This window comes from Tachypleus tridentatus, chromosome 1, assembly GCF_004210375.1.
Source record: "Tachypleus tridentatus isolate NWPU-2018 chromosome 1, ASM421037v1, whole genome shotgun sequence".
Classification (NCBI taxonomy): domain Eukaryota; kingdom Metazoa; phylum Arthropoda; class Merostomata; order Xiphosura; family Limulidae; genus Tachypleus; species Tachypleus tridentatus.
In genome coordinates this window covers 183,839,447-183,858,295 of record NC_134825.1, presented here as the reverse complement: position 1 = coordinate 183,858,295, position 18,849 = coordinate 183,839,447, and the positions used below count along the sequence as shown (strand labels likewise).

The 18,849-nt window shown below is 32.7% G+C and overlaps 1 protein-coding gene across 1 annotated transcript; it reads right to left on the bottom strand.

The window, feature by feature from the left end:
* On the bottom strand, nucleotides 1–10,329 carry LOC143232017 (RING finger protein 11-like). Its single transcript, XM_076467001.1, has 3 exons — nucleotides 9,835–10,329; nucleotides 4,590–4,744; nucleotides 1–2,849 (listed from the first exon to the last, which is right to left on the bottom strand). The coding sequence occupies exons 1-3, from the start codon at nucleotides 9,949–9,951 to the stop codon at nucleotides 2,681–2,683; spliced, it is 441 nt and encodes a 146-aa protein (XP_076323116.1). The 5' UTR covers nucleotides 9,952–10,329; the 3' UTR covers nucleotides 1–2,680.
* Nucleotides 10,330–18,849: the final 8,520 nt, after the last annotated feature.

Sequence of the window (18,849 nt, the reverse complement as noted above, 5' to 3'; positions counted from 1 at the left end):
AGGGGTTAACACTTAACACACCAATGCATACGCTAAAAAAAAAAAAGAAGAAAGAGATAATATAAATGGCCTTTTTTTCTAACTTTGGTGACATCTTATTATGGTCCCGTGCCCAAACAAAATACATTTACTTCCAGTTCCCTCCGAGTTACAGTAAGGAGATTGTTCAGAAACCCTTTAGAATTCTGGTGACCGTGTATATCTGTGTTTTAATAAAGTCTCTGGTGGACATAGAGTCATGCATTTCTGTCTGATAGTTTCTCTAACTGGTGAATAAATACATTAAACGTAATGCTGGTATCATGAACAGTTTACAAAAGGTATGTCTTTAAGTTTACACTGATGCTACATTTGGGCAGAGGTGACTTTAAGCTTCAACAAGATGTTGTACTGGTGATAACGTTCAACGAATAAAAACTAAATTTACCTACTTCATGACAGCCACATAACAGGTGTTCCCGTCATTCTTACAGTAAAGTCTTTGGGTCCCTATTAAGTGTGTCCAGTTTTTCAGCAATTAGTTCATTCAACTTCTAGTTTTTTTTTTATACATACATACAATTACCTATACAATTTATTTACCTACAGTATGTATGTGTGAAATGTATGGATCTAACCCTAATTAGGCATAAGAGTTTAATTTCTGGCTGACTTTACCCATGTTCTTCAAACACGTCTCTACCTACAGTTTATTTTTAATTTGTTTCAGCATTTTGAGAAAAATGCACAATCAATCTTTACCAAAACATATTACCCAACATGCTAAAACAAGTTAGGAAATGTCCAATCACTCATCAACTTCAACACTGTGTCCTTAAATGTATGGTCCAGACTAACTAGAATCAAACTCACTGTCTCCATACTGACAATTAAATTTGTAGTTGTCCATTATAAACTATTTGCTATCACTCAAATTGAGTTGTAGCTTCAGTTTCTGCCAATCAACTATTTTTTGAAAATACCTAACAAAAATTCTGCCTTATTGTCACCATGTACCTGATGTTTAGATGTGTCACTTTGGAAGATGTTCCTTCTTATAGAGTGAAAAAGGAATTGATGGATTCTGTGGGTTTGTAGGAAAGGATTGAAACAACAAACTGTGTATGTGGAACTTCCAGTAAACTTTAAGACAATCATCTTCATAAGTTTCCCTTAATTTATGACATTCATTGAAACAAATACCATTCCTCAGAACAGGGTCATACATAACTTTACCACCACATAAATCTAATAACACCAATATAGCTTAATATCAAAATTTATAGGAACCCAGATGGTTCCTGACAAACCAGAGAATGTTCAAGGGTCAAAAAAACTGTCTCAAAGAATTTTCAAAAACTTTTTGAACCAAAGTAACAGAAAGAAACAAGTCAGACTTATAGCAGACAAGTCACTATTATAGAGAACTGGAAGATAATAAACAGAAAGCACATATTACCAAGGGAATAACCATAAGTATTTATAATAATGAATACATAAATAATACAGCCAAAACTGTTCAAGCTTCTACAGAACTTCATTTCATACTGTTCCAGCTGGAATCAAGCCAAGTGTAACAATACCTACATATATTGTATTTGTGTTTCCATTTATATCAAACTATTTTCTGAACCTTTTATATACCTTACCTCCTTCTACACTAGAACTATTGAACACATGAACAAGCTCTACTGTTTTGGGTTCCAGACTGATTAAAGGCAATATGTACTACAGCTAAGTGTCCTTTCGTTAAACATTTTTTTTACAACATACAATGCATCTCTCATCAAATTTCACTGTTTATAGACAATTATTACTTTGTTTCTAAAACAGTTATGTTTTTGTTCAACAGTGGAACAAATTTTGTTTCCATGGGAACTAACTTTGGAGCAGTCTGGCCATTAACACATTATCATTTCTACAAAGGGTCTGGGGTCATGCCTACCCAGAAAACTGTTGACAATGCTATGAGACTGAACCTTAGCTACTTTAACTAATACTGTATATACATAATGTAATGTACTGAATCAAAAGAAGTACATTTTAATACATTAGCTGTAGCTATAATACCATAAACAATTGGTCAGGCCATGACCTAACTGTCTTAAAACTTACTAAAGCATTGTCTTGCATATACATAACAGATTTAAAGCAATCCATTCATACAATACTCTCAACCTAATTAAAATATATATATATTACGAGTACCACTGTTGGAAGTGATGTTTGGGTATCATGATTACGTGATCTTCAAACTCAAATAAATATTGTGCATGTTCTTTACATGTTTCTAAACAGTAAAACTCATTCAAAACTAAGTTAGTTACCATAAAATCAAAACCAGAGATTACTAAATATATTTCATGCTGTTTTGGTCACTTTTAACAAAATCCTTTCACTTAATATCCTGAGCTTTGCACAGCAAAGACACTGTGTGATTAAAGAATTTATTAACAGTTTTATTTTTATAACAAAGGAGAAAATGTTTATGATAATCTCAACTGTTTGTCAACAGTAGATGATCTTTCTTGTTTATTTGCAGCACAAACAACCTAGTTTCTGAGAGTACTAACTGTGATTAGTTATATAGTAAAAGGCCTAACTGATAAGCAATTACTGACATCTATAATGACTCTCTTTAACCATGTTGCTTGGCTAATTAAACACTTCAAGGAGTGACTTCTAACTACCAGATGATCAGTTAGGTGTGATACATGGCCAACAGAGCAGCATCTACTGGTTCCATACAGGATGGACAAGTAAATGACCTCATCAGCCAATCATCTATACAGTCGACGTGATAAATGTGCAAACATGGCAAAAACCGAATGGGATCTCCAAACACAAAGTCCCCCATGCAAATGACACACCTATATTAAAAAAAACAACACAATTTTTAGTTAACTTTTAGTAACCTTAACATGTACTATTTATAGCTGCTGTATAGAAACTAATAAATTTTCACAGATTCAAACAACTAAAGTATGTAAATCAGCTATTTATATTCATCTTAAAACATAAATATGACCAAGTTTTCAGGCATATTTCATAACTACAGTTTACATGAGTATTACTAATATAGATATAAAGATAACATACATCTGTAGTCAGAGATAACAATGTATTAAATTCACCAAAATGTACTTATAGTTTCACTATTTTTTAAAATTTAAATTCCAATGAAAAGATTTAGAAATTGCCAGCACCTCTCCCAACATCGATGCTAACCTTTTCTAGTATTTCATATTAATTATTCACAATTAACTATAACAATAACACAAACAGACTGGCATGTTTCGGTGATCTCTAAAGTCACTAAGCCTATGTGCTAACTACACACCCATTTCTTTCCTAGAACAATTTGAATTATGTCTTTGTATTTCCATATTTTATCACATGTATTTAGATTTTAATTTGTTACAGACAAAGTAAAACTGGTAACTTTACTTATTACTTTATAATTGTTTGTCCAAAATAAGTTCTCTCTAATTAGCTTCCTTCTATTACTAACAGTTACAGACCAGCAAAAGTTACTGTAATACAGTATTTATTTCTATACAGCTTTTTAAAATCCAGTAAAAGACAAGTTTTCACGAACAACAAATGGAAAATAAAGAACTATACATGAATTAGTAGAGACCCACACAATATTTATAGTGAAATTAGAATCTCAACAAAACATTTATAGAATAATACAAAATAATTACACTAATATGTAAGACCACTTATATTAAGCCTAACATTAGTTAAGCCTTTATTAAGTGCAACATATATATTTAACAGAGATAAAATAACACTGTAGCTTGTGCAAGTTTTTAATTTGGCTTACTCAGAGCTAAACTTCATCATATTTAGTACCATCAGTAAATAAACTCATAGTTTTACTGTTTGAACTAACATCACACTTTTTAGAAACTTTCATAAGCTCTTAACATGTTGTACAAAATGTTTGTTAAACTATATTACACGTGCCTTTTGTTTACATTTATTGAAGTAAGATCACACACACACACACAGACTGGAAGCTGCTTGGAAGCATTTTCAGAACAGACAAACACTGAGTGCTATAATAGTAGATATTTGAGATGTAATAATTGACACTTCATAAAATAGATGAAGATTACAGTTTCCCTCGAGAATAATCATTTGATAAATGTAGTTTGCAGACAAAATAATTCATAAAGATGTAACCAGTTAATCTGTGTCCTGCCTTGTGCTTTTCCTGCAATACTAAACCAGATATGATGACAGTATCATTTAAACAAGGTTGGAATGGTTGTATTTACTAAGTATTTTGTAACTTTAATGGCCTCTATATAAAATTATCCAATCTCCTTGGACATTTCAGCAATCAAAAATGAAGCAGTTCTTAGTATAAAGATAGTTTATCATCTTTTTATACTCTTGTTAGAGAGCTCTTTGTCTGCAGAGAAAGTTAAGGACATTCACAGATGCTAAAGGAGTCACAATCATGTCCAGTAGCACCTCACAACGTCCATCTAAAATTTCCAAGAAAGACACTGTCCATTATCAACATTTTTCAGGTAAATCTTTTAATGTATAAACCTTCAAGCATGAGTGATACACTGCTGCAGAAATAAACAACTTACTCTCTGTTTTTCTTACTACCATCGTAAAGTCCACTTGGTATATGTTGGATTAGGCCAATCCTTTGAGCTATTTTAACTTGTTCTTCTTCAGTTAACTGGGATGCTGGACGGCTGACACTAGGCGAAGGATAATACACAGGAACTGATTCATTCTCCTGGAGTTGAAAGGTCATTAGGGTAATTTAGGGACAATCATTTAGTTCAGCTAGACATCGTATCAATGTACACATGAATAAAAACTCGTGTATTTCATCTGCATTACATTCTTGAATAAATACACAAGTAACTTCTTAACCTTCTAAAGTAAATAAAAACAGGCTAGTTCTGCCTATATAGAAACAAGAGTATTACAATCATTTTACAGTAATGCAAATGACTGCAGATAAGGAGAGCCTCAAGAAGTTTGTACTTACTAGAACTCAGTCTCTTTATAAGTGTGCATCACAAATTATTTAACTTCATTTTACTTTACTACAGATTATCTGAATGTTCATTTAATGTTCACAGCCATAATGTCACAACTGATTAAATGACTGAATTTTACATTTTAAACCACATTTGAACCACTTCTCTTACTTAAAGCAAAATGTAAGTTCAGAACACATCCTAACCACATTACACTGGGGTAATTGTAGACATTCTAAGAGATACAAATAATTTAAAAGTCCTATACATGATGTTAGTAAAGCAAAGAAACTAGAAATTATGTTCTGGGTCATTTCATGTCAAATCATCTAGGGGGCTGCAGGTGACCCCCACAGAATGCCTTGAAAAAAATTCACGTATGCTCAACTACCCATATAATGAAAAATTACCAAATATTAGATCAATATCTCTAATAGTTTCTGATTTACAGCTCTGTAAAATTTAGTTCATTTTATTTTTATTTTTGGCGAATTCATTTTTGGGCAAAATTTGGCTGCTTGAAGCTGCAAGAATAATGGTGGTAGAAGGCTGAAATTTGCTACACTGACTGAATTAATTACACAGAATTCAAAAATGGTCTCAAATCAGGTTTATCTCTCTTAGGATTTTCATAGTGAGACTGTACAATCACCTGAAAACCTAAAATTGTGAAAAAACATTGGTTTATGTAATAAGCCATAGCTCTAAAGCTTAACATGATACAATGCTGAATTTTTTTTCTAATATCCTATAAATGTCTGTTGATAAATCAGCAAGTGTTGTAATTAAAAATCTGTTAGATCTCCTGTAAAAAATGTAGTTGCATTCAACATTTTATGATTTAGCTAAAAATGGCCCTACTTCAGGCCACAGTTTGACCATGTCACCAGTTATTCAGCCTTTTCAGATTTTTACCATACATTCTTACATCTCTCAATATGATCTACATAAACAAATCAAGGTGTTCAACCAACTTTTTGAGTTACAAGTTTTTAAGGTATCCTCTGACTACATGTTGTTTACTTGAAAAATAAACACTTCAGGTGTGTGAGCACTTTGAAAAATACAAAACTGTGTCAGGTATGAGGTCACATCATAGCTTTATTCTACCAACAAATTGTGTATGAGAAGGTGATGATGTGTACACAGTTGTAACTGTTGGTAGTAGCAGTGAAAGTGATGCTGCAGAAGCTCAAATAGGGTCGAATGATAACAATGACAATTATCAGCTAGTGAAATATGTGGCATGTATATACAAACATGAACGGTATGTGGGAAACATAACACATAGATCAGATGAACATTCCAATGTGTTGGTGTCATTTATGAATAAATCAAGAAACGAACTGTTCTCATGGCCTGCAAGATCACGTAAAGATGAAAGCTAGATTCCTTTCCAACATATTCTTTGTCTGACAGGTGCACCTACTGTGCAAGGCAGTAGTGCTCACCACTATGTTCTAAGTCAAAGTGATCTCAACATAATCAAACTCGAAGTTTAGAAATTTATTCAAGCTGTCTGAACAAAGCAATGTTTATTTGATGTTGTTAAGGCTAATTTATCACCAAAGCAGTTTTTGAAACATTTTATTGTCACAATTATTGCAGTTTGATGTGACTATAATCTTTCTCAGTTATCCCCTGTTGTAGCACTGTGCTTTTTGTGTCTGATTTACCTTTGTATTAACTATATTATGAATCTTAAACTCAGCCATATCTGCATAACTGTAATGCATACACAATATATTTGCATTGCCATGTGATCTAACTAGTTATGCCAATAAACTTGTTCAGAAATGAATTAATTCTTTCTTGTTTCTTACAACTTCATTATTTAACATTGTGAAAGGCTGGTTAGAATATTTCAATGGGATTCATAATGTTCTGACAGGTATTTTTCAAAATTGTATGGATATATTTGTACACAGTAACACACCTGAAGTGAAGTTTATTTTCAAGTAAACAACATGTAGTCAGAGGATACTTTAAAAAATTACAACACAAAAAGTAGGTTGAACACCTTGATTTTTTTTATGTAGATCATAATCAGAGATGTAAGAATATATGGTAAAAATCTGAAAAGGCTGAATAACTGGTGACATGGTCAAACTGTGACCTGAAGTAGGGCTATTTTTAGCTCAATCATAAAAAGTTGCATGCAACTAAATTTTTTACAGGAGATCTAACAGACTTTTAATTATAACAGTTGCTGATTTATCAACTGGTATGTTATAGGAAATTAGAAAAAAAATAATTCAGTATTGTATCATATTAAGTCTTAAAGCTATGGCTTATTACATAAACCAATGTTTTATACAATTTTGGGTTTTCAGGTGATTGTAGAGCCTCACTATGAAAATCCTAAGAGAGATAAACTTGATTTGAGACCATTTTTAAATTCTGTGAGATAAATTCAGTCAGTGTAGCAAATTTCAACCTTCTACCACCATTATTCTTGCAGCTTTAAGCAGCCATAATTTGTCCAAAAATGAATTTGCTAAAAATAAAAAAATATTAACTAAATTTTACAGAGCTGTAAATCAGAAACTATTAGAGATATTGATCTAATCTTTGGTAATTTTTCATTATATGGGTAGTTGAGCACATGTGAATTTTTTCAAGGCATTCTGAGGGAGGTCACCTGGAAAATTTTCCAAAATCTGGATGATTTGACATGGAATGACCGTTCTACTTTCTATCAGAAACATGTGTTATGTAAATTTAGTAATGTTGAATTAAATATTTTTTGCTGACAGAAATATGATAGAACCTTTGGATCTATACTGATTTTTAGTTATGAAATAACTGGAATATATTGTGTTCCATTAAATATATATATGTGGACATGATATACATCAGTTGAGAAACTAATAGTTGTTAGGTGGGACACAAAAAGTGTTAACGTACTGAATCACATAAACCTTAAATAGTATGATATACAGTTTTATTGGTATATTAAGTTATAGAATATAACTCCTAGTATTAGGTATGGCTATGATAGGTATGTTAAAGTTGAGAGAGTGATGGTTTGTTTGTAAGCAAAAAGAGCTAACAATGGGCTATATATATTGTATCCACCTTTATGATTATACCTGACTTATAGCATGGTACTATGGCCATGGTACTGTGTGGGAAGTACATACCTGTCTTCATTTATTGTTCCTTTAGAGGTCCAAAGGATCTTCACATTAGCAAACAGAATGTTCTTTGTGCCATTAACTACCTAAAATAATGGTTGTAACCTTACAGAAGTGATATGAGATATTTAACACCATCTCAGTTTTTAGTACAATTATCTACAGTGTAACAGTCACACACCTCAGGGAAAGATGAAAGAAACAGCAAGGATCTTTGAATCTTTCACATAGTTCACTTTCAGAGCTCTTCAAATAACAACTGAAATACCACTTTATTTTTGTAAGCTAGACAATTAATACAATTAATCAATATAACAAATAACATATGACCATTAACTACATCAGTTAGTGTCAGGTAAAATAATCTATTATTAATGATTATAATTAAACCAAATAATGCAATTAAAATAAAAAATAAATCAAATTATTTGTTTTCAATTACCCAAATAATTCAAATATTGCCACTACGATTTCTCATTTTTATTCCTAATTTATTCATAATTGAAAATGTTCACTTCAGTCGATCAGTGTCACATCTCATGAGGAGAATCAGTTAATTGGATGTAATGTATTTATAAGACAAATGATTAACTGATCAGCAAATTCCACTAACTGTCCAGCTTTAGAAACCAATACTGAATTTCACTATTTTTACTTTTTTTTTGGCACATCCATCTGAAGAAGTACCATTAGCTTGCAGAAACTCAATGCTGTGCACATTGTGAAACCAACTCTGAAAGGTGCAAATACTCATCTTTTTAAGCCTAACATTAGTTAAGCCTTTATTCAGTACAGCATGTATTAAACAGAGATAAAATAATACTGTAACTTAAGTTTTTTGTTTTAGCTTAGTTAAAGTTAACTTTATCATATTTAATAATATAAATAAATAAACTTACAATTTTATTCCATGGACTAATGTCAGATCTTTTAACAAAAACTTCCATGAGCTTCTAATATAATGTACAATTTTTTTATATATAGAACCCATTTCCATGAGAAAGTTAAAGATAACCTTTAAAGGATGTTTATTCTATTACCACACTTACCCTATTGTTAGGAACCCTTTTTTTTTATAGTTCCAAGTACAAACACAAATCTAGCTTTTGACCCTATTTTTGTATTTCCTAATATATTTAACATTCTTATTAAACACTAAATGTTCTCATACAATGCAAGATGTCATCAATTTTTTGAAATTTCACTTTCATAGAAACTCAAACTGTCAAATGGTTAGTTTAAATAATTCATTACATATATGTTCTCAAAATTCAAACTGTGACATATAGACAACAAAGGACCATTTGGTTCTTTGAGGTTATATTTGCATACCCACCTTAAGAAAGGTAAAAATTTTAAATCCATCTTTTTGCTTTTGTCAGTTAATCACTCATTTCACTCTTAAAGTGAGTTAAACCCTTGTAAACCACTAACTTTCTTCACTGCCAAAAGTAACTCACTATATAAGACAATTACTAGGTTAGAGAAATCGAACTGCCTTAACAGGAGTGTAACTTGTTTTGAAAAACCTTAACTTGTGTTAAATTTAAACAAAGAGGTAAAAAGTATTTGATCTAACTGAAATAATAAGTCTTGGTAATATATAAAGGAAATTTAGTTAGGTGGTTGCATCAGTAGTGGTGGCACTATTACTATTAGTTGGTCTTAGGTAGACTTGGAAAATTATTTATCAAAATGCATACCTGATAGGGAGGTGGTGGACCCAACTGTTCTGTGGGTGATTCTCTTGAATTCCGACTTTCTCTCAGAAGTGATACATCATCTGATGACACTGATTTTAAACAATTACAATTCCCCATTATGTTTTTAAATCGTTGGTTCTTTCACTAACCAGAGCTATGCATGTGTCATGTTGTAGAATTAATAGAAGATACTTTCTTTTAAAGGAAGGTGTTTATAAGCTCAAACGACTCAGAACAACCATTCTCAGAAAATAAAAAAATTACTTCGACTCAGTCAATCACTGTAGATTTATTTCACTAACAGGCTAATTCTAAAAAATGGCGTTTTTTAACAAATAAAACTTTATTACTTAGCGCGACAAAATCGTTTCAACTTTTCGATTTCTTATCGTGTCTAAATTATGAAAGTTGATTTTTGTTCTCACACTCTCTACAAACGTAACAACTAAACCTATTTTCCTTTGTCCAAAGTAATCAAACAAAAAAATTAGATAATAAGGAACAAGCTGTGGAGACCAGTTGCTTCAAGATAAAATTGTAAGGGACCATCTAAAATTGCAATATTAAATGAATACAGATAAGGAAAAAACATTAAAAACTATACACATACCTTTATTAGGTAATAGCTCTAATATTAATAATATGTTACTCAAGTATAATTGAAATCATTATTCACTGGTATACACATACACACACACACACACACATATAAAACCTGAAATACACGTATCTATGCGTATAACCTTTAAACACGTCAAACAGCAATGTTAAAAACTTTAATAAAATATTCACTTTATAAATTCTCAGTCTTTTTTTTTTTTTTTTTAATTTCGTGCAAAGTTACACGAGGACTATCTGCGATAGCCTTTCCTAATTAGCAGTGTAAGACTAGATGGAAGGCAGTTAGTCATCACCACCCACTGCAAATTCTTGGGCTATTCTTTTACCAATGAATAGGGGGATTGACCGTCACATAAAAAAAGCCTCACATCTGAAAGGGCGAGCATGCTAAGTGTGACAGAGATTCGAACGCACGACCCTCAGATTAGGAGTCGAGTACTTTAACCACTTGGCCATGCTGGGAAACGAAACGAACTTGTCAGGGGTTTAGTTTAGAGAGAGAAAAGTTTGAGGAATTCTCTCCCCAACAGGGGTAGTCAGGAACGTTGTGGTTCCTCTTCATCCCCGCTCGTGGAAGATTATTTACTTTTACGTGGAAGTTTCCTTTTAATTCGATTTGACTTGTTTAAGGTGATGAAGGTAGGTGGGCATTATGAAAATGGCGGATGAGAAAGGGGAGCGAGACAAGGGAAGTAGGCCAGGCCGGAGCCCGTAGTCCAAAAAGCCGACAAGATATCAACTCAAGCGGCATGATTTGGGGCCGAGCAAGAATATTGCCTTGGCTGGGATCTAAAGATCCAATGCCTAATATTTGGATGTGAGGAGAAACGGGAGTGCCCCGAGAAAATCCACTTTCATAGGACAGGCGCCGAATGTTTTACCTGTCCTATATCCTGTGCCATGCTTGGCCTTGAAAATAGTCATTTAAATATATAATTTTGGGTAATGTGATCACGAGTATGTATATATATTTCATCATTAGCCACTGGAACAAAAACGAAAATGTGGTCAAATACGAGTCTATAGAGTGGAGCTATTGAACACATGTATTTAAAAAACATTTTATGATAATCTCTAATTGTTTTTCTCGTTTTTGACTTGTAGGAGGGGGATGCTTGGAAAGAGGTAACATTGCCCTATAAACGTTATGCTTAAACCCGTCTCGAAACAATCAAAGTAGCTTCCACGCAATATAACACTTACAAACGAAGCTTCGATACTCATAGTGAACATAACCCATGTTGTAGTTTTTACGTATTAGACTTTTCATTCATTTCAATCTAAAAGTCAGTTTGTAATGGGCTTACGGTTACATATTTATTTTAATATCGACATTTGTTTCAGTTAAATATATATATATATTTCGAAATGCATGTAACTTAAATTGTTAACCGTGCATTGCAAAAGTTCCGCTTATTCCCTAAATTTGTAGAAGATTCATGAGTGTAAGAATTAACAACATATGTTTTACAAGAGCATTAGCGTATTATTAGGCCAAATAAACTTTACAGAGGCTCGTCTTAAAGTTTATAAACCGACGCGTCGAGAGACAGTTTTATACTGTTGGTTTGCTATGGTTAGTATACTAAAAACCTCGGACGCTAAAACTGTGATAAACGCTTATCATTTGAGAAACTACAGATATCTGATCAGAAACATTTATAAATATTCAAGATTACAAACCGTTTAAAGTCAATGAATTTACTTCATACGTTGGTATTTCTACGAGGACGTTAGATACCGTCGTCGGTGAAAAGTGTGTTGTAAATGGCGTGAAACCAGCCAAGATTAGAGTAACCCATTAACTGAACTGTATTGATATCAACTCAAAACTGATTCGTTCAATGTGAAGTATCGATAAAATATTTAGTTCCAGAACAGGTAGAAGATTCCTTAGTGTTTGTAACTGTGTAAAACCTTTCCATATAAATCATTATTCGTGATAACCGTTATTAAAAATTGCATTGCTGTTTTTATACCAAAATATATTTGTTTTAAGAAAGAAAATTATGAGTATGAATGTTTTTGGCAAACATAAATTTGATACATATCCACATTTAATTAACTTCGAAATTAAAATTAAAATTTCCAGATATTTGAACTCGTAATGCGTAACATAATAAATCGGAGACTTCTCCGGGATAAATGACTATACTTAACAAGTTAAACTCGCAACATAACCAAAAATTTAATAAATTTTGATTGATTAGGTTGATTCTTAAGTACAGGTACAGTGAATGTCGAAATATTAAGTAAATCTTCTTATAAACTAATGTAACTTCGATCTCATTTTGTGTGGATTCTTTTCAATTGTTTGGTGAAAATAATTCGAAATTCAATCCGCTTAATGATAACAAATTAGTTTATTTCTTACTTCCTATCGTCTACAGGTTACTTGTATATAGTTATAGGCCTAAGTATACAAATAACGTTCAAACAGGAAAATTTCACTAACGACACTGGGACAAAAGTACAAGAAAAACTCAGTCTAATCAATCGAATAACTGAAATTCGTGATTACATAACACACAGAGGCCCGGCATGGTCAGGTGGTTAAGGCGTTCGACTCGTAACCTGAGGTCGCGGGTTCGAATCTCCATCGCACCAAACATGCTCGCCATATCAGCCGTGAGGGCGTATAATGTGACGGTCAATTCCACTATTCATTGGAATTGTAATTGGAAGAGTAGCCAAAGAGTTGGCGATGGGTGGTGATGACTAGCTGCCTTCCCTCTAGTCCTAATAGTTAACAATATTCTTTGTAGTTTTCAATATACAATGCAATATTTACTTTAGTCTAATAGCACCCATAATTCTGACCACTCAATATATTTGAAGGAAAAGGTTTAGCATGATTTCATTCATTGTTCACCTGGAAATAAAGATTGGAAAAGCCAACACGTGCTATTAAATCACGCTACAATATTTATTTGCTGTCACTTCACGAGATTAAATAATACAACATCGAAGTAATAGCTGGAGTATTCTGGTCCAACAATTTGAAGAAAATAGATTAGCAGACAAATAATTCATGAGCAACTACAGCATTATTGTATTGGTGTATTATTTGAGAGATGCTTTCATACGTTTGGTTCTCGGTCACAGAATAACTATTGGTAGATACATGGTGTGGGTGATGGACTATTTCACTAAATGACAGAATCATATGTTGATCCTAAACAGGAAGCAAAAACATTATAAGAACGCTTGTGAATTAATTCGTTTTAAGATTTGGTGTGCCAATAGAACAACACTAAAATCAAGAATGGAAATCTGAATCCACTTTGTTTGCAGAGGTATGTCAAATGCTTAGGATAGAAAAGATTAGGACAGTAGTACTACATCAACCTACTGATAAGGATTAAGACAGTAGTCCTACATCAACCTACTGATAAAGATTAAGACAGTAGTCCTACATCAACCTCCTGATAAAAATTAAGACAGTAGTCCTACATCAACCTACTGATAAAGATTAAGACAGTAGTCCTACATCAACCTACTGATAAAGATTAGGACAGTAGTCCTATGTCAACCTACTGATAAAGATTAAGACAGTAGTCCTACATCAACCTACTGATAAAGATTAAGACAGTAGTCCTACATCAATCTACTGATAAAGATTAAGACAGTAGTCCTACATCAACCTACTGATAAAGATTAGGACAGTAGTTCTATATCAACCTACTGATAAAGATTAGGACAGTAGTTCTATATCAACCTACTGATAAAGATTAGGACAGTAGTCCTACATCAATCTACTGATAAAGATTAAGACAGTAGTCCTACATCAACCTACTGATAAAGATTAGGACAGTAGTCCTACATCAACCTACTAATAAAGATTAGGACAGTAGTCCTACATCAACCTACTGATAAAGATTAAGACAGTAGTCCTTCATCAACCTACTGATAAAGATTAAGACAGTAGTCCTACATCAACCTACTGATAAAGATTAAGACAGTAGTCCTTCATCAACCTACTGATAAAGATTAAGACAGTAGTCCTACATCAACCTACTGATGGAATGATGAAGAAAAAAACATAAACTTTTAAACCAGTTATGTACTTAAACAGAAGAACAACAGAAAGTACAGAACCAAGAGCTTTCACTGTTAATCATAAAGTGTCTAACAGCAATGTTTGGAGCTGGAGATAATACAACAATATCACTAAATCGAGGAGAAAAGTCAGTATTATTCTGCAGTCATATCCTAAATAGTCTTATACAAAGTATAGATATACTGAGAAATACCACTGGTGCTATATATGACTTTACCCAAGTAAACTGAATCTGATAATAACAAGAGTAATCAGAGAGAAGAAATACCAAGTGCTATATATGACTTAACCAAGTAAACTGAATCTGATAATAACAAGAGTAAACAGAGAGAAAAAATACCACTGGTGCTGTATATGACTTTACCCAAGTAAACTGAATCTGATAATAACAAGAGTAAACAGAGAGAAAAAATACCACTGGTGCTATATATGACTTTACACAAGTCAACTGAATCTGATAATAACAAGAGTAATCAGAGAGAAGAAACACTACTGGCGCTATATATGACTTTACCCAAGTAAACTGAATCTGATAATAACAAGAGTAATCAGAGAGAAGAAATACCACTGGTGCTGTATATGACTTTACCCAAGTAAACTGAATCTGATAATAACAAGAGTAATCAGAGAGAAGAAATATCACTAGTGCTATATATGACTTTACCCAAGTCAACTGAATCTGATAATAACAAGAGTAATCAGAGAGAAGAAATATCACTGGTGCTATATATGACTTTACCCAAGTCAACTGAATCTGATAATAACAAGAGTAATCAGAGAGAAGAAATATCACTGGTGCTCTATATGACTTTACCCAAGTAAACTGAATTTGATAATAATAAGAGTAATCAGAGAGAAGAAATATCACTGGTGCTGTATATGACTTTACCCAAGTCAACTGAATCTAATAATAACAGTCTGATCTAGAGAGATTACATACCTTATCCAGCCGCTCCTTTCTGATATTACATGGGTTTATATTGGATAATGTAAAAGTTTACCTTCGAAAACGGAGAAAATCATTCTGATCTTAAGAAGGATTTTGCACGAGACGGTAAATCACTATGGGACAGTCGTACAGAAATGTGATCTGGATTCTAGATTACTTGGAAGCATTTTTTATAACACAGAGATAAGCCACTTTAAAGGTGTTTGGTTCATAACTCTGTGAAGTGTGACTGGACTTGTACCAAATTTCATGGGCACATTCAGATTGAGGCTCCTCAACAAACTACAAAAAATAATCCGGATCGTGTTTGTGTAAAACTGTCCCACAGTGACTTTCCGTCTTGTGCAAAACTTTTGTGTATATCGGTTTATTAATTTTAGAGATACGCATACTGAAACACGTACACGAACCTCTCTGCAATACCAACGCAAAGATATGACGTAAAAGTTGCTAAGCCTACGAAAATTACACTTCAAAGCATATTGGTGACAGAGTTACCAACAATCTAGCTTCAGTGAATACTTTGCCACTGGAAAATCCACTAAATGAGGAGTCCAAGGTTTCTATTGGGAAAATTCGCATAGTGTTTCCTGTGGAGAACTGTAACATTGACAAGATAAGTGATGATAAAAGTCATCTTATCTTCATACCACAATCAAAAGTGAATAGTAAGCTAAATAAGAAAAATATTTGTTTTTTAAAGCATAATTTTGGATGTATATTGTTCAACAGGTATAATTATTAATTTTGTGATTTTCATTTTTACTAATGAATATCATTTGTGAGTTACGTCTACCTATCGATCATCAGTTCATGAAACCGTGTACGTTCGACGACTTTCATCTCATAAATAGTAAAGGTCTTGTTTAACTGACTAGAATTTGAATTACTTCTATCGAATAGTAAAAACAATACGCTTTACAATAAAAACGACAACTATAAATATCACAACCATTAAATAAAACACACAGGATGGATTACTTTTACCGAATAATAAAAACAACAAGCGAAACAGTAGAAATGAGTACAAAAAATATCACTATCATTAAATAGAGCACAGAGAATGGATTACTAAACAATAGAAACGACAACAATAAATATCACTATCATGAAATAAAACACAGAGAATGGATTACTAAACAATAGAAACGACAACAATAAATATCATTATCATTAAATAAAACACAGAGGATGGATTACTAAACAATAGAAACGACAACAATAAATATCACTATCATTAAATAAAACACAGAGGATGGATTTCTAAACAATAGAAACGACAACAATAAATATCACTACCATGAAATAAAACACAGAGAATGGATTACTAAACAACAGAAACGACAACAATAAATATCATTATCATTAAATAAAACACAGAGGATGGATTACTAAACAATAGAAACGACAACAATAAATATCACTATCATTAAATAAAACACAGAGGATGGATTTCTAAACAATAGAAACGACAACAATAAATATCACTACCATGAAATAAAACACAGAGAATGGATTACTAAACAATAGAAACAACAACAATAAATATCATTATCATTAAATAAAACACAGAGGATGGATTACTAAACAATAAAAACGACAACAATGAATATCACTATCATCAAATAAAACACAGAGAATGGATTACTAAAAAATAAAATCGACAACAATAAATATCATTATCATTAAATAGAACACAGAGGATGGATTACTAAACAATAGAAACGACAACAATAAATATCACTATCATTAAATAAAACTGAGACGATGGATTACTTTCACTGAATCATAAAAAGAAGCCCCCAAACAATAGAAACGAGAATAATAAATTTCAGTATGATTAAATATAAGTGTTTTGTTTAGCCACATTACGCTGTCTGCTGTGGGGAACTGAGCTGAGGAGTTTTATGTTCTATGGAGGACAAATATATAAAAAGTGTGACACTAAATCAGGTAATGCAGAAAGACCAGCTTTACGTTCTTATACTTAAATACAACAGTTAAAATTCGTTAAAATAAAGATTAATGGATCCCTCGAAATATTTTGATTTTAATGTATTTATCACGCAAACCAGAACCAGTTTACTTTGCTGCTCCCAGTTTGGAACACAACAACTAATTCAGTAATCTAGAGTGTTAGCTACACTTTTCATATCTCCAGTTTGGGTAATTCTGTCAACATTTTCCCAGTATTACAAAACTTCCCAACTAAATTTAGTTTGAATTGTTAGCGAGTAAAGATGGACAGAAAATCTGGTTCCATTTTAAACTTGAAAAGTGACCTTGTTGAGAATCGTTTTGTTTAATACAAAGTAAGGTAAACACCAGGTGACGTGAGTGCTACAACTCCTTATTCCATAAGAAGATGGTGAAATCATAGGAGTTTTTATTTCATGTGATTATTTATTTTAACAACGTTTGTTTGCTTGTAATGGTTTGGTTTTGAATTTCACGAAAAACTACACGAGGGCTGTCTGCACTAGCCGTCCATAATTTGGAGGAAATGCAGCTAGTCATCACTACTCACCATCAACTCTTTTACCAACGAATAGTGGGATTGACAATTACATTATAACGTCCCCACGGCTGAATTGGCGAGGATGTTTCGTGTGACAGGGATTCGAACCTGCGACTCTCAGTTTACGAGTCGAGTGCTTTAACCACCTGGCCATGTTGTCTGTAACGAAGCACAAATCTATACAATGGGCTGTCTGTGCTCAGCTCACCACGGGTATCGAAAACCGAATTCTGGCATTGTAGGGCCGGAGACATACCGTTGCCTCACTGAGGGAACTCTTAACAATGGTAAAATAATATTAAGGACAGCTGAAAACGCCTTATGTGATTTACTACAGCCGAATATAATATTGTGATAATAACATACAATATTCGACAGCTAAAGCCTCTTCTGTGACTTAAAGCCGATTATAATTTTGCGATAACAAACACTAATGGACAGGCAAAATGATATTCTAATTGATATCCTGAATTAAATATCAGTATATTAAATATGATGATATGAGCCACGTTCGAGTAAGATAACAGCGACATCTTTATATTACATTCATTAGATGTTTAATAGTTTTAATACTGACTGTGTTTATAAAGACCTCTGCTATTCAGAAAATATTAAAAATTAGGGACTTTAAAGGCCCTGGTATCAGGGTAATAGTCGACATGTTACTGGAAAGAGAAAACTCTAGTTATGTGCTTCATGTAATTATGAGTCAAGTCTCTGAATATAAAATACGAACGGGAAGGTAACGAGGTGTGTATCTTGATAAGGGGTGAATTTGAGAAGGAAAACACAAGATCACGTGGAGTCATGTACATGTGGATACTGTAAACAAACACAAGATCATGTACATTCATGTACATGTGGATA